Raw genomic sequence first — 26102 nt, 5'->3', positions numbered from 1 at the left:
TGGCAGTTTTGCTTAGGAGTGGCAGCAGGTGTGTCACATACACCACGAGGATGTTTTATTGGGTCGGAGCGGGCAGCAGAAAGCGTGGCGAGAGGTCGCCCAGCACGCCACGACTCGCAGTGCTTTGCACATCCCGCCAGCAGCTCAGTTTAGGTCCCACTAAACGCCGCGTGGCTTAAGCGAGGTCTGCTGGGTGCCTTCATCTTGGCGTAGGTACACGCTATAAGAGAAAAGAAAGAGGAAGCTGATGTGGGAGTAGTAATAATAACGCGCATTTTGTGAAGAACTTGCGTTTGGGGAGTATCTAGAAACGCCAGTTGGGGGTTCGGTCTCCGTGAGGGAGACACAAACCTAGAAATAAGTACAGAGAACCGGCTGCCACCCCGCAGAGGTTGGTTTCTAAAGAAGTAGCCCGTGCCAATCCTTAATTACCGTTTGTGGGCTAATTTGACATAACTACTGTGCCACGAGCTGGCTCTTAAGGGAAACAGTGGCGGACCCTGACCGGACAGGCTGGGTTGGGGGTCCCGCTGCCCTGTCCCCCGCTCCTGAGCGGTAGCACCTGGCGCGCCCGGGGCTTTTGGGTCAAGTCTGGTTAAGGAAGGGAGGAGCCTCTTGGGCTCGCCGAGGGTCTTGTTCCTCAGCAGAAGGGAAGTTTCAATCCTCCAGGTGAGCGGATTCTGCTTTTCAGGACTTTTAAGAGCAAAACAGCTTCTTTGGGAGCTTCTGTCCCCCTGCAAGCAGCCAGCATCGGAGGAGGGTGACGCTGGGAACAGCATTTCACGCTGTTCGTGCAGGGATGTGCGCACCCAGGCACGTATTTAGTATTTGGTGATTTTGGTGGGGATTACTCTAGATCGTTTGTGTGCTGGGAAAAGCAGGACCGAGCCAGAGAAACTACTGGGAAGTAATAAGATTTCAACAATATCCTGAGACCTGCTTTATCTTAGATCTTATTTCTCCCTCCAGTTGCTTGTGTTTCCTGCCAACACCCCTGTATTATGGCTCTGTAATTGTGACCAGCTGATAGTTACGCTGATGTATTTCACTCCTCATTTAGCTGGTGATAATTTTCTTTTTTTCCTCCCCGTAATTTGTTGTTCTTCCTAATTACATTATATTACAGTGGAAAGCCAGTTCTGAACTGTGAAAGGGACCGAGTCTTCCTGTGGCACAGCCTGGTGCAGTGCAGCTCAGTTCTTACGTTTGGACCATCAGTGGGTGTGATTAAATTTTTAGGGGAAAAGAGATACAAAGAGTTATGTTACAGTTGTACCTGACCCCTTCGACTTGCCGGTGTTCACCTGTGATTCCTCCACTGGATTTGTCGCGAAGAAGAATAGTTGTAACAAGAGAGGAAACCCGGACGGGGAGGTTCTGAGCAAGCAGATGAGCTGCTTCTTAAATGTTTTTCATACTCTCTTGCAAGCTGTAGTTTAACAGATATGTGGTGATTCTTTTCTAGGTGTGTGGAGAGAAACAGCGCTTTGAGAAGCTGATGGAGCACTTCCGAAATGAAGACAACAATATCGACTTTATGGTGAGTGCTCTTTCCCACCAGCAGACTTTGGTTTCTGTGTTTACTGTGTCTGGTCCTGCTGTGGTAGGCAGAGATTTATCTGCCTTCTGAACCTTGGCCTAAAATTACCACCATACAGTTTTTTTTTTTATATTCCAAACTACATAACCTGCGTTTCATTTTTAGCCTCCGTTCAGTTCAGTTATCTTCAAGAAATGCCTTGTGCCGTAGTGAAGGTAAGAGGAAAGTGGCCTTTTGGTCCTGTGTGCTATTTCACTGCGGCAAAGCAGCAGCTTCTGCGATATCAAGATGCGTATTCTGTCCGTGTGCCAGCACCCTCGGAGTCACAGACAGGGAAGTGTGGGAGAGACTCGCTGCAGCTGCTCTCCGTCCTGATCTGCTGATAAATATAGCTGTCGTTTGCACCACTTTTGGTTCCTCAACGTGTCTATGCATGATTATTCACCCAGTCCACTTCCCCTGGAGCACAAGAGAGAAGGGCGAGAGGGGAAACTCTGGCTGGCACCCACAGACACCAGCGCCAGCTTCCACGTTGGCGGCACGTGAAAGGCAGAGGTTGTGACAGTAAGGATGAGCGAGCTGGTTATCAGAAATACTTCTGTGTCCGTTTTTATAAAGTCTGTGGCAAGCGAGTGCTTGTGGCAGAAGGGCGAGAAATTTAAGTCCTGTTTTTAATCTGAAGACAAACGCTGGCGTGGTCAGCGCGGTCTCCCTCGCGCCGCTGGCGCGTGGTGCCTCGGATCTGCTGTGATCCTCTTTTGAGGTGAGAGCAGAGCAGGAGGTCTGCTGAGGCCTCTGTTAAGCATCTGTGACACTTTATAGTGGTTTAGTGCTGAGCTTTGTGTTAAAGACCTCTTTCTGCCGGGAATTGGGCGTTAAAGCACCTGGTGTGGTGTTTCCCACAGGCTTTGAAGACACCTGATGGCCAGGGCAGGCTCGCACCCTGGAGGGGACGGCGGAATAAAAAGGAGGTGGAGCGAAGGAGATAGTATGGCCTCTTGTATTTAAAAAGAAAAAAAAAAAAAAAAAACAAAAGAAAACCCAAAACCAAACACTTACAGCCATCCCTGCAATTTTACTCAAGTTAGCAAGCTGCTCTCAGTAACTCTCTGACATGTTACAGTTGGTTTTGTTCCTTGTTATTGCAGTCCCAGTAAGGACACGTTGGGAGTCACAGTATACATTAAGTATTCTCAGCTGTACATACAATTTAGTCTATAATTTAACAGAAAGATTTGTCAGTCCTCAACACCCGACTCTGAGTCATTTTTCCCATGCTCACAGGGAGGGGTAAGTGTATTTGGGGAGCGAGAGAGCGGCCTGGAGGCGAGGCGGTGGCAGCAGCCTGCAGGCAGCCACCTTGCTGTGAGCTGCGGGATTTGTCCGCTCCTTTTTTAAAAGAACCATCCCTCATCTTTATTTGAGGTATGGAATGGTGTGTTGTGAGGTTGTAAGAGGGAATATGCGCGTGAGCGTGTGTCGGTAGAAGCCCAGGGAGCTGTGAATATTCAGCATCCAACTGGATGGCCTGTAAGGAGATGCGGTGGTCCTCCCGAGCCGTAGGCTGAAGGAGGTGCTGAAATTTGCTTGAGAAAAGATAAACGCATTTTTTTTCAGGATTTGCCCAAGCACTGATAAAATCCGCGTCTTTGGGCCGCTTCCACTGACTAAGGGCTTGACTGTATGACAAACCTAAAGCTAGAAGAGGGAGCTGGTGACAAACGACTTGGCAGATCCCCTCTCGTTCCTGTCTGGCCCCCGGGGAGCCCCGCGGGCCCCTGCCCACGCCAGCGCAGGGCGCGGGGGAACGGCTGCCGGGGCCCAGGCTCCGGGACGTGACGTTACAGCTCCAGTCGTTGGAGGAGTTGCAACGACTGAAGATAAACAAAGAGCTATTCCTGCAGGACCTGGCTTTCGCGCTGCCCTAAACGGGGAGCTGTCTGGGAAGCTGGAGCTGGAAGGGGCTGCGGTTAATTGCATGGATCGACTGGGAGGAAAGAGCAACAAAAAGGCAGAAGTATTTCAGAGAGGGTTCCTGTTGTTGACATTGACTGACTTCATTTGAAAAGCAACTTTCTTAGATTAGTTTTCTCTGACTCGATAAATTCCTTAGCTGTGTATGTAAGGATCTGAGAAAGGAAATGAGAATCTGGCCCTAACGTTGCGAGAGCCAAAGCAAGTACAACAAAAGCGCTTTTGAAATAGGGGAATTTGGCTCTGGGTGGTAGGACAGGACAGCAGGGTTCAGCTGGCGAAGGCCGGTACCAGCACTAGGAGCAGCCAGGGTTCCCCACAGGAACTGGAAAGGGTCCTGCAACGACTCAAAACCTGAAGTTAGGTTTCCAGCTGCGTGCGTCGGGTTGTTTGGGTAAGAGATGGCTGCACACGGAGAGGTAGGGATGCAGGAGCTCCTGCATGAGTATTTTAGACCATCCTCTCTTCCTGGGGGTTATCCCTGTTACCAGTCTCACAGCTTGACGTTATCTAGGGTTCAAGTCATTTTGGAAACAAGGTGGTTAAAGCTGGTCAGGATCTACATGGGAAGATGCAGCTGGAAGGTTTCGAGTGACCTTTATTTAACCATTTTGGCTTGTTTTGTCCCTGTGGTCCCGGCTCCAAAGCCGGGCAGTGCCGATCAGCTCGGCCAGGAAAAGTTTTCATGGCAGCTCAGCGGCTGCTGGGAGGAGCAGCCCGGGGCATCCCGGCCAGACCTGGAGTCAAAGGCCACCGTGGAGCAGATGCCTGCCCAGGGGTTTGGCCTCTGGGCCCTACAGCAGATCGCAAAGGATCGGCCAGATCCTGTAGCAAACTGGTAACCCAGAGAGCAGCCTTCAGTTCCGTCTTCCCACGCGTGACCCAGAGACGCGGGGTCTCCTGGAGGCTTGTCCTGCAGGTAAAATCGGGTTGCTTTGATTTCGCCTTCTCTCAGATTCATCCTCAGACTACTGAGGTGCTTCCCAGGTACGTTGAATAGCTTGGTACTAGCCCTGCTGCAGCGTTGCTGGCGGGATAGGGTTACGCCCTCGAAAAACCCAGCAAGGACCAGGCAAACCCTCTCTCAAAGCAGCTCAGAGGGTGACAGACGGGGTCACCTGTGAGCTGAAAGAGGGGTGAGGGTGCTTGTGCAGAGCAGGATTTGGCCGTACCTTAGAGGCAAGGAAAGCACAAACCTTTTGGGGTGCGTAGCCCGATTCCTGCCGCTCTGCAGGAGGTTTCCCCCCACTGCTCCTTCTGCTCATGACCCGCTTTGCTCGAGAGCCTTTTCCTTTCCTCCGCTGTGCTCGGCCGTGTTTGGAGGCCAACTCCTGTGATCTGCTCCCTGGTTCAGTTACCGAACCACAGCTTTGGAAATATCCTTGCTGCAAACAACAAAGCGCCTTTTGTGAACGTCCCGTTTCCTAAGCGAGGGGGGTTCCAGTTGCAAAATTAATCTCACTTTTACAGGCCGTTTCAGAAACAGCATTGTTTTCTTAAGAGTTTGTGTGCTTGTATGATGTCTGGCTGTGCGAGCTGGCATGGAAAGCGTTTGTGTTCACCGGCACGCAGTAAAGGTAGACTCTGCAGACATGACTTAATTTCTGGAAGCCATGCTTCCCTTTATCACAGCAGACAAACACCCCGTAAGCTCGAATCCAGCACCGGCTTGGAAAAAAAAAAATAAAAAAAAAAAAAAAAAAAAGCTGCAGAATAGTGGATCACAGTTTCCCCTCGTCGTAACTGCACGGGAATGTGTTCACTGGCTGTGTCTGACCCCCGGGAGAGCCCGCGCCGTCACCTCCTCTCACGTGCAGCGGTTCTCCTTGCAGGTGGCCTGCATGCAGTTCATCAACATCGTTGTCCACTCGGTGGAGGACATGAACTTCAGAGTCCACCTGCAGTACGAATTCACGAAGCTGGGCCTGGACGAGTACCTGGACGTGAGTATGACCCGGGTCCCCACCGCCTCGCAGCGTGGATTTGCTCCACCACACCCCCCCAGCCCCGCAGCCGCCCAGCCTGGCCTTAAACCTCCTTAACCCCCCTCACCCGAGAGCTTTTGGGAGGGCAGAGCAGGGTTGTGCCACGCTCTCTGCTAAAAATGCAGTGCCTTGGCTGCTGGCTGGGGGCTGTGGCCTGGAGCCACCCCTGCAGAAGCAAAATCGGCTGCGACTTAACTTCAATTATGGACTGGGAGCTAAATTTGTAGCTCTGCCTTATAACAAAGGGAGGATGAACCGCAGCCGTCCTCGCCCGCGCCACGTCCCCGACCTCCAGCCGCGGGCTCCCGCCTCGTGTCGGCCCCGGCTCAGGTGCCGCCAGAGATTTTTGTGAAAAAAACCCTCCTTTGAGTTTTCTCCTGACAGCCAGGCGTTTGCTGGCATCCTGTGGGAAATGCTGTCTCCCAGAAGAAAGCTGCTTTTATATTTCCCCTTTTTGTATTTTTCTCTGTCCTTACTCTTGGGAGCGCACACATAAAACCAGTGCTCGTGTTGACGAGGGGTTTATTTGTCCCGGCTGACTTCTGCTCGGCAGTAATCAGGAGAGGGGCTTTTTGCTGTCTGCGAGAAGCCTTTGTGCAGGGCGATAGCGAGCACAGGTCTCTTTGGGGTCCCAGGGTGGCACAAACCCTGCAGTCCACCGGGCACGGGCAGAGCCCGTTGGAAGCACGCTCTGCTCTTCTCTCTGGAGATAGTTTTGAACACAGCAAACCCGACGGCAAGGTCAGCGAGAGCACTTGGAGGATTTGCTGCGGGCCGTGCCGCTGCTTGGAACCCAAGCACGGGCCTCGCCTTTGCCTGTTGGCCACTGAGCCGGTGGCCACCACGGGCAGCAGCAGGGCTCGCAGCATCCCAGGGCAGGGCGGTGGATCCGGAGAGTCCCCCAGTCAAACAGCAAGCACGGAGGAAAGCAGTAATATCCTCTGTGGTAACAGAAGATAAGACACCGCTTAGCTTGATTTGAAAACCTTGAACGTTCGGTCTTGATCGACGGTTTGTCACTTCTGGCCCCAGCTAACATTAAAAATGCAAAGTGTTTTGGTGCGTGGTGGAAGTGGCCTGAGCTCCCCCCACTCTCCCCCACGCCGTTCGCTGTCTGCGGCCGGCGCTGAGCGACACCCTTCTCTTCTTGGCTTTGCAGAAACTGAAACACACGGAGAGCGACAAACTGCAGGTGCAGATCCAGGCTTACCTGGATAACGTTTTTGACGTGGGAGCTTTACTGGAGGATGCTGAAACCAAGAATGCAGCCCTGGAAAGAGTTGAAGAACTGGAAGAAAACATTTCCCATGTTAGTACCGCGCTTTGTCACCTTGGTCTCTGAAGGAGTTTTGAGAGCCCGCTCTGCGCGTGGGCTTTGTGCTGCCCGTTTGGGGAGGCGGAAGCGGGGCTGTGAGGTTCACTTGGAAAAAGCCTTAGGACTTTGCGCTTCTATATTGGGGAATAATCAGGTATTTGGCAAATGAAGGAATTCAGGAGGTCTCGGGCAGATAAACTTCCTGGGTGCTTTCATGCCATATTCCAGACGTCGTATCCCGCATGTTTTAGTCAACGGGCGCTCCACTCACTACGAAGGTTTGTTCACATCTGTTGACCCGGTGAGAAAATGTCTTATTTTATCGTTTTCTTGACACCCCCATCTGCCACAGCCCCCAGCTCCTTACGGAGGAGTCACGTTGCCTCGTTGACGGGGGGCTCGACCTGCCGTGCCCCTGCCCCTCGAGGGATGCTTTGGTGGGGTATCCCCCAAAAGCTGCGCTGCTGGGAGGGGGTGACCCCCCCGTGCTGGGGGCCAGCTGAGCAGAGGGTCACCCCCCCGAGCCCCCGGCACGGCAGGTTGGCAGCTTCAGAGGCTTCAGCTTCAATTTGGTTGCGGCTCCATCCGGAGTCGCTTGGTGCACGAAGCCTCTGCGCCCAGTTATATAATGAGCTGGGAGAGCTAATTTACATAGAAATTGCAAATTCCTCGGCAGTGCAGTGCTGGTAAATAGAGCAGATAACATCCCACCTGCATCTTAAAGCACGCTACCGGGCTCAGGAGGGAAGGGACTGAAGAACAGCAGATACTCAGTGATTCGGTGTTTGCTCACGGCTGTTCTGTCCCGTATCTTCTTTGGAGTCAAATCACTTTAGTCCAGAAAACATGGCTTGGCTTGTTTTAAATCAAAGTTTTTTCCCATACTTGAAAAACAAAACCCTAAAAGGGTCATCATCCTCTTGCCATTCCTAGATTGCCATCACTTAGAATAAATACGTCCTTGAAACAACCTGCAGTGCAGCGTTTGCCCCTCCGTGGTGCTAGAGGCAAGTGGTTCACTGGCAATGACGCTGTTTGCTTCCTAGATCTACTCCTTTTACCTTTCCAGAAACCTAATGCTTTACTCTGGTGGCAAATCTTGAAGGGCTTGCTGCTGATCTCTCGTTACATAAACTAGTCTCATCCCACGAGTGTGGACATAATTTTCTGTCATGTGTTGACAGAAGGGCTAATAATAGGGTTGCAGAAGTTTTATCTCAAAACCACAGCAGCCCACCTCTGCAGCCTCGCCTGAGTCGGCGTGATTGGTGGTGGTGGAAAAAGCCAGCAAGAACCGTGGGGCGCTCAGATCTCGAGTTTGTGGGGCTGGCGAAAAAAGAAAAAATCAATCAAAAGACAACGGAGGGAAAAAAATATAATCAAGTCCTTCGTTCGTTGCTATTCAAATTAGCCTCATTGTGAGAGGTGATATTTATAGGTTCCACCATCTCAGCGCCTCTTGGTTTTGCAGCATTGCCACTGTGGTTTTCTGTGGGGTTTTGGAGTTTCGAATCAGACTTGGGGTGTGTGACAATAATTGCATTTTAAGTGCTTTATTGTAGGGTAGGCTTTCTTACCCGGACAGGTTCATAGCTACGGTCCAGCCAGGTTACCTGCTGGTCACGGCTGAAGGATAACATTCCTCATCAGAGAAACCTTCAGCAGGGCCCCATGGCGTGCAGGAAGCCTTTCTCGTTCCAAAGAAAGACTTCAGGGTTTGGTGGAATATCAGTAATTTACCACGTGCCACTGCTCCAACAAGCGTTCGCGACGTTCTGGTTGGGAAAACTGCCGTTACCCACTTGTAAAAGCTGTTTCTCTTTTTAATGGTAGTTATCTGAAAAACTCCAAGATACGGAGAACGAAGCTATGGCAAAGATTGTGGAACTGGAAAAACAACTTATGCAAAGAAACAAAGAACTGGATGTGATTCGGGTAAGTGGGATGGGAAAGCTCTGGCTGGGTGCCACGCTTCAGGGGAGCGATCTCCTGTGCACGTGGTGTTCGGGAGGTAACAACTCTTTCACCAGGCCGAGTGACTTCTGTTAGCTTCCTAATTCTGAACCGAGGCCAGATTTCAAACAGAATTACTTGCGCGTGCACTCAAAGATGGACGTAAAGCTCTTGGAAGGCGCCAGCCAGTCAGCAAACGAGACGGGTGCATGTCGCCCAGGTCTGTAGCGTTTCTCCGTGGAGCTTTGCAGACCCGGCTGGCTGCAGAGAGCTGCTGGAGGTGGACCTGGAGAACTTCAGGCTTGGAGCAAGCGCCCTTGCGTCTGCGCTGTCAAGCGCAGCCAGCTTTCCGTGCACGAGCCAGACTCCTTGCTTCTTCCTGTAGGGTCTCAGCAGCAAAAGCATTAACTGACATCAGCCTAAATGTCATCCCAAAGTGCGGCTGCTTTTAGGGTTCCTCCTGAGTGTCTGCCCTGGGTGCTTCACAGTCTCCTCCAGAGTAGGAGCTCTGCTCCTGCTTCCCTTTACGGGTCAGCTCGTAGGCACGGTAACCAGCAAGGCATCAGCTCCTCTCTGTTGAAGTCAAAATCGAGGGCGCGTACCTGCGCTGTCTATTTAAGGCTGGCATAAGAAATGGGAGGCAGCATGAGAAAGTGGTGATGAGAAATTCTGCACCCCCGGGCGTTGGTGCCCGCAGGTGAGGATTCTCCCAGGACTCGGTACTGTGCGCTGCCTTGCTGCTACCTTGGGAAAAACACACAATGAATTCTTCCTCACGGGTGAGGATGCACCTTTGTGTCAGAGCTCAGAGTTAGGTAGAGCCTGGCGCAGCGGCCGTGCTGTGTCAGGCTGCTCTGGGCCTGGTGTTGGCGTTCTGTTTCGCTGAGTACGAGCGTAAATTCCTTGTTTCTGCGGCGCTCTCAGGAGATCTACAAAGACGCGAATACCCAGGTTCACACCTTGAGGAAAATGGTGAAAGAAAAAGAAGAAGCCATCCAGCGGCAGTCAACGCTGGAGAAAAAGATCCACGAACTGGAGAAGCAGGGAACCATTAAGATCCAGAAGAAGGGTGATGGTGACATCTCTATCCTTCCTGTCGCTCTGGCCTCCGGGATGGTGCCCGCGGGGTCGGAGGCCGTGGCTGGCCCGTGTGTCGCAGCGGGTGCTGGAGCTGCAACTTCAGTACCACTGCCACCACCCCCGCCACCATTACCCGCCTTAGCAGCGGCAGCTGAGGCAGGTGAGAAGCGTTTTATCCCCGAGAGACAGGCTGGCCGGGAGCTGGAGGTGCAGTTTCGTTGTGCCAGGGACGGTCACAGCAGCCTCACGCGGGCAAAACCACCCTTGGCTGTAACGAGCCCGCTCGTGGGTGGCTCCCATGTTGGTCTGCTCCGTTGCCGAGCCCTGCAGTTGACAGAAAAAAAAAAAAAAAAAAAAAAATGCAAGTTTTTCGTTAGAGTGGCTTCCTCCCACCTCAGTGCAGGGCTAAATGGTCCAAAAAACGCTCGTGCCAGCGTAGGGGTGGAGAGGAGACGTGTAGTGGGGGGGGGGGGGGGACAAGGTGGATGTTGTGACTTTTGCTGCGTGGTGACGTTTGGATGGGTGTTGACTGTAATAACTCCTTTTTCCTTCGTTTCTCAGTGCAAAACGGCCCTGTGTCGGTGCCGATGCCGCCGCCTCCGCCGCCGCCGCCGCCGCCTCCTCCTCTCCCGGGTCCGTCTTTGGAGACGGCTCCTGCGGCTCCACTGCCCCCCCCGCCCCCGCCCTCGGCACCCCCCCTGCCCGGGACAGCCTCTCCCACCGTGGTCTTCAACTCAGGGCTTGCAGGTAAAACCCCCGGGCATCTCCTGGGCGGAGGCAGGGGCAGGGCACCGAGGTGGGACCTGGCTGCTTAGTCACCTAAAGGAACACCCGTCCCCCCTTATCGCCGTTATACTTAGAGGGGATGATAAAAGGGAAGAGCAGTTACGAACCGAACGCTTTTGGTTTGGTCTGGAAGAGACGCCTTCTCCAGCGAAACTCCAGCTCCCGCCAAAAATAGCTTCCAAACGTGATCATTTCTGGCTTTAAGCAAGCAAAGTACGGTTTTGAAAGGAACGTGGGGCTTCGTGGTGGTTGATTTCTTCTGAGAACTTCATGAGGAAATAGCTGTGCAAAAGGGAAAAAAAAAAAAAAAAAAAAGCAAACTTTTTGTAATTTTTTTGGAAGGAAGAAAAATGTACTGACCGTCTTTAATCATGGGTTTGTGCACTCTCTCTGACATGTGCCAAGCATCTCGGGCAGCCGGTGAATGCTAACTGGTATCCCACTGCTCCCCCTCCCCAGGAAATCTCAAGAGTCCAGAAAGAGAGCCTGAGGAGCTCTGATGAATAGCTTGCTTTTTTTTTTTTTTTTTTTTTTTTTTTTAAGTATTCCAGCCTTTAAAGTTTCCTCTGAAAGCGAAAAGCATTGTGGAACTAGAGGGTCCCAGGGTATATTACAACAACAACAACAGAAAAAAACCCAAAGGCCCAAAAGGAGCGATGCTGCTGGGGTTAGGGGCTGCCCCTGCCCCATGGGTTTGGCGGGCAGGCAGCGGCGGTGGTTGTCGGGGAGCAAGCTCCTCGCTGCTGGGGGGCGGGGGGGGGGGTGCCCAAAACCCCAGGTGGGATGGATATTTTGTTCTTCAGGGGGTTAGGAGAGGGAAGAAGAGCAAAAATGCCTTTTCTCGATGCGGCGGCTGCACAGAAAGGAGCGTTTCTCAGGGCAGGACCCTTCTGGGTCTTAGGGTTGTCAGGGAAATAACAAAATCTTGCTTTTCTGACCGCTGCTAACATCTTTTTCTCTGTTCTTTCTGCTTCCTGGTAAGACGGGCCAATCAAGCTCTTCTGTAGGTTGCTTTCTGCTAAGTATTTCCCCACCTCTCCGCGTTCCCCCCTGTGCTGTGCCCGTGTGTGTGCCCCTGGACCGGCGTGGGCGACGGGGCGGGGGGGTGATGGGGAGGCTGGGGCAGGGGCTGGCTGGCCGGAGCCGGATCGCGCCGTGGTTTCGGGGATGCTGCCAACTATTGGGGTTTGGCACCCGGGAGGCCCTGGAGTGAGCAAAGCACTTCAGCAAGCTAATGAAGACGTGCGGTTTCTCTTGAGCCGTCCTCGAGCCGCCCTCCCGGCACCGCTCCACGCCGAGGATGGGCTTTTCCCAGCCCGGCCGAGCGGCGAGCTGCGGCGGGTTTCGCCCTTCCCAGGGCTCTGTAACAGAGGAGGAAGGAGAATTTTAAGAGATTTTGATGAGCTGCATCAGGAACCGGTCCCCGAGGCAGTCAGCTCCCTTTCCTGTCCTGAAATAACCCAGGAGCTGTTAATAATCTATTCTAACGTACGCACGAGTGGAAAATGTTTTTTTTCATGGGTGCTTCGGATGTAAAAAGCTATTTCTTTCTTCTATTTTAGGAATTATTTTGAAGTAACCACATTAATTAAGCAGCGAGTAAAACTCCGTTTAGTTTAGATGAGCACAGTTTGATCACGTGTGTTCCTGTCTTCCAGTTGGATAAATACAGTTCTCAAAATCCACAGCTGAATAGTGTGTATGCTCCCCGTTACTCGCTTATGGTTCTTTGTTTCAAGCAAATACTCTTGCCAGTAATTTACTCTTTGTGACGACCCTGCAAAATGAGCACGAGCGTGAACGGGAAGCGGACACACAACTCGATTCTTGGGTTTGAAGTGGAAATGTTTTCAACGTTCACCCAGCTCCGGTGCACAACAGGACTGTCCCCTGACGTAGGTCGTCTCTGTCCTGGCAGAAACACAGATTCTTTATGGGAAAGTGAAAGAATTATTTGCTCAAGTGCTTTGCAACCTGGGAACCCGGCCACCTTCTGAGAAACCCTAGCATCTCTACGGAGCACTGAGTATTGAGCATGGTCCTGCTCCGAGCGCGGGGCGGGCAGGAGTCGGGAGCAAACCCCAGGCTGAGCGAAGCCGAACGCGGCCCGTGCCCCTGCCTGGGCTTGCTGCGGGGCGTCCCCTGCACCCCCCCTCCCACCCCCCCCCCCCCGCCTCAATGCCTCTTTTTTGCCAGCACTGGAGAGGAAGGACCAGAGTTTCTGTTTCATGTTTGCAGCTTGGGAAGAGACAGTTTGTTTTCTGAGTAACTCGGGAGCCAAACGTTGATGGATCTGGTTAATGAACGCCCTGATTTTGTAGCAACCGGCAGCTTTCTTGTTTACACCAAGACAGGAGAACTGAACTGCAGAACTTAGTCCTGTACCTTCCAGGCCTGTTAGGAACAGGAATAGAGGAGCGTTGGTTTCCTTGCTCCAACCTGTTTCTTTCATACCCCGCGCACAGATTAATGAGAGCAGTCAATGTTCATTCGCACAGCTTCCCTGTGCAAGCTGTTCCATCGTTCGCTGCTCCTGCGCCGCGCAGGAAGATTAAACCTGTTATTTCAACGGTGTTAAAGCTCCCGCGTGCTGCTGCCCACCCCTTTTGGCTTTAAAAGACAAACCCGGGGAGAAGCAGCACTGCCCCGTCGCAGCAGGCAGTGGGACGGGGGCCGCTCCCTGTACCAAAACCTTGGGGAAAGCGGCTTTTTTTTTTCCGTCTTGTCACCTATTCTGCCCCGAGTTTTGTGACGCAGGTCACAGATCAGCTGTGCCCGGCTGCGCGTCCGCCCACGCCGGGGGTGGGCTCTGCAGCCGGCAGGACGGGCTTAAATTCGACCCCTCTCTCCCCGTTTTCTGTAGCGTTTAAAAACAGCCTGGCTGGGCTTTTAAATCAAGCCAGGCAACACGCGGTAATAAAGTGGTAACACATTTCCTTTCGGGAAGTTTTCGCAGCCTCTGGCCTTCAGTCCAGTTCTGCAGAGGCCTGAGGCAGCGGAGGGGCTGGATGGAAGCCCCTCGGCGCTGGTCGCCTCTCGAGGCAGCGGGATCCTGCCAGGCTTTCCCGTGGGACAACTCAGCTCTGGCCGCTTCTTCCTCCAGTGCTGAAATGCCGACTCGGAAGCTGCCGTTCGGGGCGCATTTGGGGATTTGTCATTTGGCCTCTCCTCTCCTCTGGTGTCTCCTTTAGCTGTGAAAATCAAGAAGCCGATCAAGACCAAGTTCCGCATGCCGGTGTTCAACTGGGTTGCCCTCAAACCCAACCAGATCAACGGGACGGTCTTCAACGAAATAGACGACGAGAGGATCCTGGAGGTATGAGCGCTGCTCGCTGCCTTCTGCCTCCCGCTTCGGCCCGTGGCACAAGGGAATGTCAGTCTTTGCAGGGATAAACCCCAGCAATTATTTTCCAAATATTGGTCCCCAGGAGGTCAGCGTGAGTGCCTTGGTTGGGAATCAGGGCTGGTAGCGTTGATTTGCATTTTCTTTCCTTTTTAGGATTTAAATGTGGATGAATTTGAAGAAATATTCAAAACAAAAGCCCAAGGTCCAGCCATTGATCTTACTTCAAGCAAGCAAAAGATAACTCAGAAAGGGTCAAACAAAGTGACGTTACTGGATGCCAACAGGGCCAAAAATCTTGCCATTACTTTAAGAAAAGCTGGGAAGACGGCAGATGAAATATGCAAAGCTATTCACGTGTAAGTAAAGCCCTTGTCAGCAAAGAAATCATATTTAAGATTTACTGTAATTTTTGGTAAGTGGAATGGTTTTCAACTGGCGGTTGATGTAAATTTCTTTGCACCTGGAAAAAATCCAGGAGTAAGGACGGAACTATTCTGAACTCCCAGAAATCGGATTCCCTTGAACTGAAACAAAAAACGTGCAGTTTTCTGTCGCCGTATCACCACTTAGGCTTAACAAACGAGCGCTTCTTTTATTAAAGAAGCTAACTCGGGCGTATCCACGGCAGGCCACTGCGTGCTGCCTCTCTCATCCCGTTTGCCTGGTGTTTTCTGTTACAGCGAACACTCAAAAGCCAGAGTCTCGGGAGGAGGCAGCTATTTTGCTTTGCTCCATAAAGCATGACGGTAGGCCGAGCGCAGCGGAAGGGCTTTTGCTCAGAACGAGGTTTGTGTCGTGGCCCCGGGCAGTGCCCAACCCCGCTGTGAGGCAGGTGCACCCGTCCCACGCAGCCCCAGCCCCTCGCCTCCCGGGGACGGGGCGCAGGGCCCCATCCCGAATCCGGGGCAGCGTCTGCCACTGCTCCATCGGGACTTAGCGTCAAAATCCGGATGCTTGAGCCTTACCTTTGGGCTGGTGAGGGGGGGGTGACCCCATCCTGCTGCAGATTGAGGCAGGTTCCGGGTGTTTCTGGGGCTCTGGCCCGATCAAATAAAACAAATTTGCTCTTCCTTGCGGATCTTCTCTGATAAAAATGAGAGGTGGCCGTGGAGGGGTGCGAGGAACGACCACGTCTTTGGAAAGAGAAGCAGGGTCGTGCGAAGGCGTGGGCCGGTCAGTGAAGGTTACAGAGATACTCATTTTTCTAAGAGGGTTGGAGTGTTGCGGCGTGCTGATCGGTTCTCACGGAGACAGGGCAAAAACCAGCTACACAAATGACAGAGCGGCTCCCCAGCTCTGTTCTCATCTGTCAGCGAGATCCCAGCAGCACAGGAACCTTGTCCACAGCTTCACGCGCCACGAGCTGCACACGTGCAGGACCGAGCCCCCCCCCCCCGCCCCAGCCAGGGCTCTGACGAGAGCAGGAGGAACTTCACGGCTTCTTCATCCCTTCACCGACTCGGGCTCGCGTGTCCCTTCTTCCCCTTTTCCCTCGTTCCGTGCAGACGGTGTTCCCACCCTTTTGTCGTAACGCCGCCGCTTCTCCTGGTTTGCCCTGGCGCAGGTTTGACCTGAAAACGCTGCCGGTGGATTTTGTCGAGTGCCTCATGCGGTTCCTCCCCACCGAGAACGAGGTGAAGGTCCTGCGGCTCTACGAGCGGGAGAGGAAACCCATCGAGAACCTGTCGGACGAGGACCGCTTCATGATGCAGTTCAGCAAGATTGAGAGGCTGATGCAGAAAATGACCATCATGGCCTTCATCGGCAACTTTGCCGAAAGCATCCAGATGCTGACCCCGGTGAGCGAGGGAGGGGGCCGTGCCTCGGCCTGAGAGCCGCGGGCCGGTCGGTGAGGGTCGCAGAGATTTTAATTTTTCCCTAAGGCAGAGAGAGGGGTGGGGGTGTTGCGGGCGTGATGATCAGCCCGCGCAGAGACAGAAGATCAAACAGTTCCACGTTTCCAAGCTCTGTTTTCATTTATCGACGACTCCGACGTCCCAGGTGCTGTTTGTAGCCGGGACTGCTCCATACTGTCCCGTTTCTTTACCCTGTAGGAGTTTAAAATTTTTTTTGAAATTTGAGTGGAAAGCTAGTTGTTGCTCTCATCAGGGAAAGTCCCTATGAGTGCGGGTCCATGGGCTCTCCGAGGCGTGTCCCGTTCAGCCCGGCGCGTCTCTCGCGGCCGTCAGGATTGCAGTGTAAATACACTTTGAGCCAACCACACCTGAGTGTGGCAAATCTGCGGTGCGAACGAATCGTTTGAAATCCTGATGTGCTGGGGTAGGAAAACACTCCTACTAGCGCCCACGATACGAATGAAAAACGAGGGGTTTTTTTTTTTTTTTTTAGAGCGTGAAAGTTTAGATTTTAATTTTACTCTTGGGTTGAGCGCGCATTAACCGAAGCTCTTCCCGTGTTTACCTGCAGCAACTCCACGCAATAATAGCTGCGTCCGTCTCAATAAAGTCGTCCCAAAAGCTGAAGAAAATACTGGAGGTGGGTTTCATTTTCGATCCGTTCAGTGGCTCCACCGCTCAGCGGCGCGTCCCCTTCCACACGCCGACACTCTGCGTGGGTGCTGGCGTGTCCACCTCTCCCTCCGGAGGTTTGCAGGCGTTCGTCCTGAAGATTTCACGCTCTGCTCTGTTTCGTCCTGGCAGATAATCTTGGCTCTTGGAAACTACATGAACAGCAGCAAACGAGGAGCTGTGTATGGGTTTAAGCTACAGAGTTTAGACCTGGTGAGTAAACCCGAGGTGCCTCGTGGGGCCCGGGGGGGGGGTGTGTGTGGGATGAGTGTCGTGTACAGGGTCGGTGTGAGTTGGCTTTGCTTTACCGTCGCTTTGGGGGGGGAGGAGGGGGCCTCTTGGGAGAAGGCACGTGTCTTCCCAGGCTCTGCAGACCCCCCCACCTTGAAAACCACCCGCGGAACGATTCCATCGGCTTTTACAGCCGCTCCTCTCGGGTGGAGAAACGGCAGGGAAGGAAGCCTGCTGCACCCCCAGCCAGCAAGCCCTCCTCTCCTTCTCTCCCCAGCTCCTAGAGACAAAGTCGACGGACCGAAAGCAGACCCTGCTGCACTATATTTCAAATGTGGTCAAGGAGAAGTACCAGCACGTATCCCTCTTTTACAACGAACTTCATTATGTGGAGAAGGCTGCTGCAGGTACCCTCACCCCCCTGGGGCCGGGCACGGGCTGGCAGGGCTCTGCTCGGTGGGGAATTGTTCAAGCTGCAGGTCCAGGAGCGGTGCAGCGTTTTTGTTTTGATTTCCTAGTGTCCCTTGAAAACGTCCTGTTGGATGTGAAGGAGCTGCAGAGGGGCCTGGATCTGACGAAGCGCGAGTACACCATGCACGACCACAACACGATGCTGAAGGAGTTCATTCAGAACAACGAAGGGAAGCTGAAGAAACTGCAGGACGACGCCAAAATAGCCCAGGTACTCCTTTATTCGTGTGGTTTGGCGAGAGGGTGAGTAGTAGCCTGTCGCTGGAAAGGGAGGAGAAGGGGCAGCAGTGTTGTGTATTTATTTGTTCCCGAGTTCAAGCGCTGGGCGTAAACCTGCCAGCCTCAGCCAAGGGTTTCGCCCACGGAGGAAATCACACTGAATACTGCAGGAGTGGACGGTGAGTTTATCCTGGAATATGCGCGACGCAGTAAATCTGTGCTCTTTGTAGGACGCCTTCGACGATGCTGTGAAGTACTTTGGGGAGAATCCCAAGACGACCCCCCCCTCGGTCTTTTTCCCAGTGTTTGTCCGGTTTGTGAAGGCTTACAAGGTAAGCGGGAGCGTCCTCTTCTCCCCTTCTGTCCTTGTGAGGGCAGTTTGGTACCTGGTTTGGTACCTCCGTGGCTCGGGGCTCCCTCTGGCTTCGATGCAATGTCCCCTCGGCCCGGGGCAGCACAAGCACTCAGTTGGGGATTATGGTTCAAGGCTGAAAGACAACGCGGCTGGCTGAGACGCTGGAGGAACCCTCGCTGGGTGGCCGCAGCTCACGCCTTTGACCCTGAATATGTGTCTTTCGGGACTGGGAGAGGGCGGTGGAGGCCTCTCCCAGCCCAGTTTTTTCAGACTGTGTTCAGAGACAGCTAAATTGCTACACCTCACCCCGCTTCCTTGGAAAGCCCCGCGGTGGCAAGCGATAGCGTTACTCATTTGTCATATTTAGGTTCCCTGTAACAATTGGAAACTATAACCTGTGGGCTTGTTTTTTTTTGGTTTTTTTTTTTTTGTGATAAACAGCAAGCAGAAGAGGAGAACGAGTTGAGAAAAAAGCAGGAACAAGCCTTAATGGAAAAACTTATGGAGCAAGAAGCATTGATGGAGCAACAGGACCAAAAGGTATGAAATAGATGCGTCCTACAGGCAGGAGCCCTCTTGTTCGCGTGTTTTTCCTGATAGTTCAGAAACCTCAGCTCCGTGTAAGAACTTCAGTTGCCCAACTTGCAACTGCCTAGAAATAGAGGCGCCGGAAGTTTCCTCCTTATGTGGAGGGGACTGAAGTAGAGCTGACAGGGTTCTGGGGTACGGATCTGCTGCGTTGGAAGTCTGGAAGATTAAGAAGCAGGGGAACAGACAGGGAATCATCTCGTCGGCGTTGCCGTTAGCTCGAGCGTCGGTTTTTGCCGGCCTGGCAGCTGCTCGAACCCGGGACAAGGGACGAGCCTCCCCAGACCCTGCCCCGCCAACTGTGGCAGCAGGGCTGAGCCCCACCGTACCATTTTACAGGTATTTTCCTGACGTGGTTTGATTTTTTTTTTTATTTTTTTTTTTTCCTGCGGTAACACTTCAGACTTGCTGGAGGAGGTTTCCCCCTGGCTCCAAACCAGCCGCTTGATCGGCTGGTGCTGCTCCCAGCAGCCGCTGTTGGGATCTGTAATCCCAGCCACGCTTCTTCCCTCGGAAGGAAAGTCTGTTCTCCTTGTTCCCCCGATGCTTTTCAGAGGTAGGAGCGGGGAGCTCCTCTTCCAAGTGATGAGGGGGCTTGGGGGCGATTCCGGGAAGCAAAGCAGCTTGGCAGCCGGGGCTGCCCTGCGGCCCTGCCCGGGACGTGCGCTGAGCGCGCGCGGGTCTTCTCCCGGCCCTGCAAAATCGGGCGGAAAGCTGGCAGCTCCTCTTCGCTGACTGCTGCCGGTGGGATCGCCCGGCCTGCCGCGCCCAGGAGGAGAGAAACCGGGGTAGCTGGCGGGTCAGGAGTTACAAATCCCCTCTCCTTTGCTTTCAGTCTCCTTCGCATAAAACAAAGAGGCAGCAGCAAGAGCTGATCGCAGAGCTCAGGCGGCGGCAAGTCAAGGATAACAGGCATGTGTACGAAGGGAAGGACGGTGCTATTGAAGACATTATAACAGGTAACAACACCTTTTGTTCTGCAATCTCCGAGGCCCGTTCACAGTGGCTAAGGATGTCTGCCTAGCAGCTATTTGAAGTCCTTCATGTACTTCTTAAAACCGCGTCACCCGAGCGCAGCTTAGGACGTTGTTGCGATACGATGTGAATTCGAGTACAGAATTTTTTGCTAAGGGGCTGTAACACCTGAACCCCGGTCACCTGCCCTTGCGCGCCGGCTGGCAGCCCTGCGGGCGCGGACCGCCGGCACACGCTCCCATTCTCAGCTCTTCCCCCGCAGCATGTGGGGACCTGCTCCTTCCCTCACCTTTAGAGCAGCCACTTCAGTGCCTGGCCTTCAGCAGATGCTCGGGGTGGGGATGTGCATGCCGTGCAGATCTTTTCCCAGAAACCTTTTTCCCCCCCCCCCGTGCAATGGGACGAATGACGGTTGTTTAACATTATTAAGAGCCTACATTTTCCTTATAAAACGTACTAACAGTAACTGCCCCACGTTCCCGCACGGTTACAGCAAATCATTTAGTCAAACCTGAATGATTTATGACCCGAAACCGCTGCTGGTCTTGCTGCTTCTCAGATCAGTAAGTGAACTCTGCGCCGGTCCCACCGGGGGCAGAGGTGCAGAACCCGCTGTTGTAGCCACACACAGTCAGGAATTGGGCGCAAATATTTGCGGATCAAAAGAGCCGCCCTCTGAACTGCGTTTTGCTCAGGAGTCAAAATAATTTTTAATCTGTGCAGCTGCTCTGACCGCAGTCCTTGGATTTCACTGCACGTTCTTCGCCTGCGGTGTGGAAGGACCACGATTTTAACCCTTCGGTAGCTTTACAGTCGTTTGTTTCTCTTGCCCAGAAGCTCAAAAAAAAAGCTTTTTGGGCGGGATTTCCTTGGCTGCTGCTCCTGAGTGTTTTTCACGTGAGTTTTTCGCGCAGGAGGGCAGGAGAGCTGTTTGACCACTCACTAAGGAAAGCCAGGGAATTTTTGCCCAACTAGACGGCAGGGCTGAAATGCTTGAAGCTTCCACACCACTTTTTAACCTCGATTAATAGCCTCCTAAGATAATATTTGTTACTTGAAGGCCGGAGTCGCTGTTATATCTAATCTGTTACTGCTTCTGCAACTCGTTCAAGACTCCTGGCCGCTTGTTGAATCGGGAAAGTGGTTCTCCTGCTCTGTGGGAGAAACAGATTGCGGGGCAGAAGAGCGTCCACAGGCAAAAGGCAGTCCAGACTCAAATGAAACCTTTCCGACGGTCTCGTGCGGAGGATTTCCCCCTGCGGGGGTGTCTCCGAGGGCCTCAGGCTATGTGATGATAGAGGCTGGGCACGGAAAGGCAGATAGGACCGAGGTCGCTCGAGCAGGGCCCGTGGGATCTCCGTCAGCGGTGGGGAAGTGATGGGAGGTGTGGTTTTAAATTGAGGGGGGGGGGGGTGTGTGCCTCACGGGAGGGGCAGGAGAGCTCTGCCTCAGGGCGCACCCTTTTTCTGCAGCAGGTTGAGCGATAGCCTCTCAAACAATCCCTCCCCCCACCACCCCCCAAAAAAAAAAAAAAAAAAAAAAAACCACCCAAAACGGATGCCATGTCAGAACTCCTCATGCAAAGGCTGTCAGACAGCTGGGGTGGAACTTGTGGAACAAGTCCCTGGGGGTCCGCAAGCGAGCGCTGACCCCGTGCTAACGCGATCGGCCCGCTGCTCACGGCTCTCTCTGTCTCTCTGGCTGTTATTCCCATGCAGTGCTGAAGACTGTGCCCTTTACCGCCCGAACCGCCAAGCGGGGCTCTCGGTTCTTCTGCGAACCTGTTCTCACTGAGGAATTCCATTACTAAACTATTCCTCTTTCACACCTGATGCTCTTAGAAAAAAGAAAGGTTGCTGTAGATTTTTGACACTTCTCCGTTTGTGCGGATCTCAGCCAGGATCATGTGAATGTTGAGTGTGTAGTCGTGTCCGGCGTCCACCTGGAGTTGTATTTATGTCGCCTCTGTTGCATGTCCTTGTGTTTCAGTAACGTTTTATTCCATTCCATCGACTTTGCACTCGATGCTTTTGGCCACCCTTGGCTCTCAAAGGCATCTCTCACCCTCCTGACAAATGCCATAGAACAGCAAGTGGTGGAGGTCACGGGAGATGTGGTGCAGGTTTCCTGCCGCCCCCAAGACTCAGGAGACCCACAATGCGGTCGTGAAGTGACGGTTCACTTGGCTTTTCTATGTCAGCTCTCCCGGCCTACAGACCCTTCTCTGTCGGCCGGTCTGCCCCTCTGAAATGCATGCACGCCACCGGCTGTGTGCCCAAGCAAAATTCCGGGCTGCATGAACTAAGTGGGACTTCCTCGGGGTTTGCTTTCTGGCTGGGAAGGGCTGTCTGTAAGCACGTCCGTCCTCCGCGAGGAGCGTTGGGTTTTGGCCTTCTTAACCAGCACCTGCATGTTTGCATGCGAGATACGGGACAGAACGAGCAGCGTAAAAGCTTTTCTCGTTCGGTCACGTCCACGTTTTAACATTTTTTTTTTTTCAGTTCCATGCCAACTGGGTCGAAATAAAATCCGAGCTGCTGACCGAGCACCGACGGGTTTCTGGTCCCCTCGGACTCTGTGCGGCGCTGGGGTTGGGCTGGGCAGCGGGCGCGGGGCGGCGGGGAGAGGGAGGGGGCAGAGCCGGCACCGCAGGGACTCTGTGACCCTTGTCATGGAACTGAGCGATTTCCATCGTGTGGCGTCAAGTGTAAGGAGGGCGTGTGTAACCCAGCATGTCTGTTAACACTGTTGTCTTGACTTAAGGACTCGGCGGCTTAAGAAGACAACAGTGTTTCACTTTGGCGATGTGTATTTCGATGAATGCTTCTAATAAAATTGCGAACTGTAATCAGCTCAACGGTTATTTGCTCTTTCGAGTTAATTGCTGTATTACCTTCCTGGAGCCAATCTTCAAAGCAGCTTGGAATTTGGTTTAGCGAGAGGTGAGGGTGGCCCTCCTGTCCTTTCCTCTCCGTGTCTAACCTCCCTCCTCCCGTAGCCTTGGCCTTACCCCCTCTTGCTCTGTTGGCTAACGTGCCTGGGAGTTTCGAACGCTGAGTTGACTTGCTCTTCATTTTCCATCCCATTTTTTTACTTAACCATCATTTTGTGTTTTGTTTTGTTTTTTTGTTTTGTTTTGTTTTGTTTTGTTTTGTTTTGTTTTTCTGTTTAGCCCTAAAGAAGAATAATATCACTAAATTTCCAAATGTTCACTCGAGGGTAAGGATTTCTTCTAGCACACCGGTGGTGGAGGATACACAGAGCTGGCAAGCATCACTTTTTACTTAGCTTCCTCCTCTCTCTGTATGCCAGACGGCCTGTTGGTAGATGTGGCTAAGCGTAATACTGGTGAGAGCCTAAAGGCCAGTGGAGACCGAGACCGTTTTATTTTCACCCTCTGTGGTGGAGGGGATCCGTTGCCTGGTGCCCCTCCTCACACTCTCTCCATTTCGGCCCTTTCTTTTCCAAGTTGAGCCCGGGACAGTCTTGCCCCCCCCCCGCCCCCCGGGTTGTTTCAGCCCCGTAGCTCCCTGGGGATTCTGCCACCCCCCCCGTCCCGGTCCTGCGGTGGCATCGGGGCAGGAGCGAAGGACAACCGGCCGCCCCGCGTGCCGGGGTGGGAGAGGGCGGCCTGGAGGCTGGGAAATGGGGGGGGAAAGTCTGATTTTAGACCAAGGCAGGAGTCAGCCGGGAGATTTGAGGCGGGGGGTTCTCCCCGTTCCAAAACGCCCGTTTTTTTTTATTTCCGGGGGAGGAATCTTGGCGGCGGGATCAGCCTTCAGGGCTGCCAAGCGCGGTCGCCGTAAGGCGGCACGTCCACCTCCGGCTTCCTCCACCGTTCTGCTCGCCCGGTGTTCCCCCCTCTTCCCTCCCCAGCAGCGGGGCGAGGAGGAGGAGGAGGGAGGGAGGGAGGGAGGGAGGATGGCAGCCCCTCTGCCTTCGGCTAACGAAAGCATCCCTGCGGCCGGGCGAGAGGGCGGCAGCCGGAGCTTCGCGAGCCGACCGCGGCGGAGCGGCTGCTTTTCCCCAGGGCCCCCCCCCCAGCCCCCTTCTTTTAGAAACGAGGGCTCCGTGCAGGGAGCGCGGCTGAACGCTCGCCCCACCGCACCCCGGCTCACCCCGTGAGCGTGGGGGGGGGGACCCGGGCAAACTGTCGGCGCTTTGTCGTCGACGGTAGCGCCCGAACCCAACAGCACCACCCCCACCACCCCCCCCCCCCCCCCCCCCCCGTTTAGTTCCACCGGCATTTCAGCGCGTTTCACCAGTATTACCTGCTGCTTGGGTGCGAGTAGTGAAAGGGCACGTCGGTACCTGCTCCCTCCCGCTCTCGGGGGGGGGGGGGGGCGGGGGGGGGGGGGGGTGGGGGAGGGAAAGGCCCTTCTCCTCTTCCTACACAAGCTGCTTTGATTGGCTTCCAGCAGGACTTCTCTCCTTGTCTCGCCTGCGTGCGCGCGGGTGGGTGCGGGGGTGCGTGTGCCCGCGGGGCGCGCCGGGCGCGCTTTACCGACGCCCCTTCCCTCTCCGCAGATCTTCGAAACCAGCCGTACCGACGGGCCGACGCGGTGAGGAGAAGCGTCCGGCGGCGCTTTGACGACCAGAACTTGCGCTCTGCCAACGGTGCCGAGATAACCATGTGAGCTGGAGCACATTTACAGCCCCGGGAAGGGCGAAATTCACCTTCGGAAGGGCTCAGAGAGCTAGAAAACGCGTAGGGACGTCAGCGATGGGCTCTCCGCTCAACCGTAGCTAACAAGTGCCTAAAACTGAAGTACCTGCTCAAATTAATCGAAGCAATAGGACTTGATTTGATTGGGTATCTTTGTACACCAATACGTTATTCAGTATTTTTAACCAAAATGTAAAATACGTGTTGTTTTTGGGGTGTTTAGTTTGGTTTGGTTATATGAAAAAGTTTAGTGACGGGTCTCCGGTGGGCCTGGCCTGCATCCCAGCTGGTTGTGAACAGGCGGCACTTGGACGTGCTCTTGCTTTCCGACGCATTCCTGTGCTGGCCGCCGAGGGGCCAGCCTTGGCTTCAGCTGCACTTCCTGGCTTGTTTTTGTTTCGTTTTCTTTCACAAAAGGAGGACGTTTACGGGCTTGCCATACCTAACAGGGAGACAATTCCAAGAAGTGACCCCGTACCTCTTCCCACCCCGCCGGGCTGCTGCCGTGCCGACACCTTGAGGCATCAGTGAGGGTTGTGGGGCGCGGGGCAGGGCCGGGCTGGGGTGTGAACTCATTGCAAAGGCACAAAATGAAGGGGGGGGGGGGGGGGGGGGGGGGGGCTTGCCCTTCAGCTAGAGGCAGCTTTTGAATAACAGCGTATTTATTAATTAGCACTAAGGTATTAACAACAGCTCAGTAATCAGTATTAGGGTTCTGCGGAGCGTCGCGGTGCAGTTACGCGCGCACCCAACGAGCCGGCGCCAAGCCCCCCCCGGCCAGCCCGGGTCCCCCTCCCCGCCGAGGCTCACGGGGGCAGCGAGGGGAGGGATCCCGGCGGGTCAGGGGTTCTGCATCGGGTTTTGAAAAGCTTAAAAAAGGGACGTGACCCCCCCGCGCCGCGCCGGCAGGGTACGCCACCCGCCCCGAAGCGAAGAACTGCACTGAAGAGGAACCATTTGTACTTTCCAAGATACGTTTTGCTTACAGCTTCCCTTTCCTGGTCTCATTGCATCCATATGTTAATTGTAAAATTTATTGTATAGTATTTAACCACTGAATTCCTTTTTCTTTTATGTTGTGCTTATGTGAACCACTGGTGAAGGTCCCATTTTTTTTTTTTTTTTTTCCTTGGATAATGTGTAGTTATATGATAATCTGTTTTTAAATGTACAGATATTTTGCTACAAAATTGGTGCAGTTTTTTATGGTTTTTACACTTCTCTTTTATTCCCCCCTTTAGCCTCTGGGTAATATTGTAAATATTGTTTAAAAAGGAAAAAAAAAAAAAAAGCATCAGCCTGTGCTATACAATCTGAATGTTATTTTAACTTATAGTTTTTGTTTTTATATTTAACTAAATGGACAGTTTGGGGCTCAAAGTTACCACATTGACCTCTGCTTGCCTATTTACAGGAAGTTTACTTTAAAAACTGCCACCTTCTTGCATTTACAGCGACGTGTACTTGACATGCTAAAGAGAACATGCCAGACCGCCTCCTTCTCCACTGACAGTGACAGAAGAGGATTTTAATCTGCGTTACGAAATTTGCCAATTAAGCCAGTAAATTGTTAGGCAAACGGCTAAAAGCACCAGCTCTCACGCTCTTCAGCTCAAAGGTATTTTTTTAATGGAAGACAACAATTATCGTACAACTCGAATATAATGCTGGCATGTTCTCTTTAATATTTTTCTAGTAATAGACCTGCTTCTTAGCAATATTAGAAGTGTTTTATAAAAGCAGTTCATGTTACTTTCCTGGTCTGTTCCTGGCATAAGATCAAATAAACTATTTACACTACTACACAGTAATCCGGGGGGGTTTTTGTCACTGGGGTTTTTCCCACCAAGGGCCGTGTTTTGCAGGTGAAGCTTGCAGGAGCCTTTGGCTGCTGGTTTGGTTTGAGTTTTGGTTTTTTTTTTTTTAAAACCACTCACCGTTTGGCTTTTGTACCTCTGGTCTCTCAGTTACTCTAAGGACACCCTGGTGGTTGTTTTTTTGTTTGTTTGTTTTTTTGTTTTTTTTTGTTTTTTTTTTCCCCCCCACCCAAGTGTGACTCTTCGGGGCTGTTGGAGGTGGGGAAGGGCTGG

The 26102-nt window shown here is 53.1% G+C and overlaps 1 protein-coding gene across 8 annotated transcripts in view; it reads left to right on the top strand.

The window, feature by feature from the left end:
* The window catches only part of FMNL2 (formin like 2), a 144151-nt gene extending 118336 nt beyond the window's left edge, over nt 1–25815 (top strand). The window contains exons 10-28 of one of the 8 annotated variants that reach the window (XM_042783780.1): nt 1466–1540; nt 5347–5457; nt 6659–6808; nt 8648–8749; nt 9692–10007; nt 10409–10594; nt 11616–11636; nt 13825–13949; nt 14133–14335; nt 15544–15778; nt 16407–16475; nt 16640–16720; nt 17016–17145; nt 17257–17420; nt 17659–17760; nt 18225–18323; nt 19207–19330; nt 22519–22565; nt 23874–25815. In XM_042783780.1, coding sequence (XP_042639714.1) covers nt 1466–1540; nt 5347–5457; nt 6659–6808; nt 8648–8749; nt 9692–10007; nt 10409–10594; nt 11616–11636; nt 13825–13949; nt 14133–14335; nt 15544–15778; nt 16407–16475; nt 16640–16720; nt 17016–17145; nt 17257–17420; nt 17659–17760; nt 18225–18323; nt 19207–19330; nt 22519–22565; nt 23874–23912 — 2379 coding nt within the window. In that variant the 3' untranslated portion in view covers nt 23913–25815. The other 7 variants (XM_042783777.1, XM_042783778.1, XM_042783776.1 and 4 more) reach the window with 7 other exon arrangements.
* Nucleotides 25816–26102: the final 287 nt, after the last annotated feature.

The sequence above is a fragment of the Tyto alba genome, unplaced genomic scaffold, assembly GCF_018691265.1.
Source record: "Tyto alba isolate M040663 unplaced genomic scaffold, T.alba_DEE_v4.0 Super-Scaffold_7, whole genome shotgun sequence".
Classification (NCBI taxonomy): domain Eukaryota; kingdom Metazoa; phylum Chordata; class Aves; order Strigiformes; family Tytonidae; genus Tyto; species Tyto alba.
The sequence above is the reverse complement of the archived record's forward strand: the minus strand, read 5'-3'. Positions and strand labels throughout refer to the sequence as shown.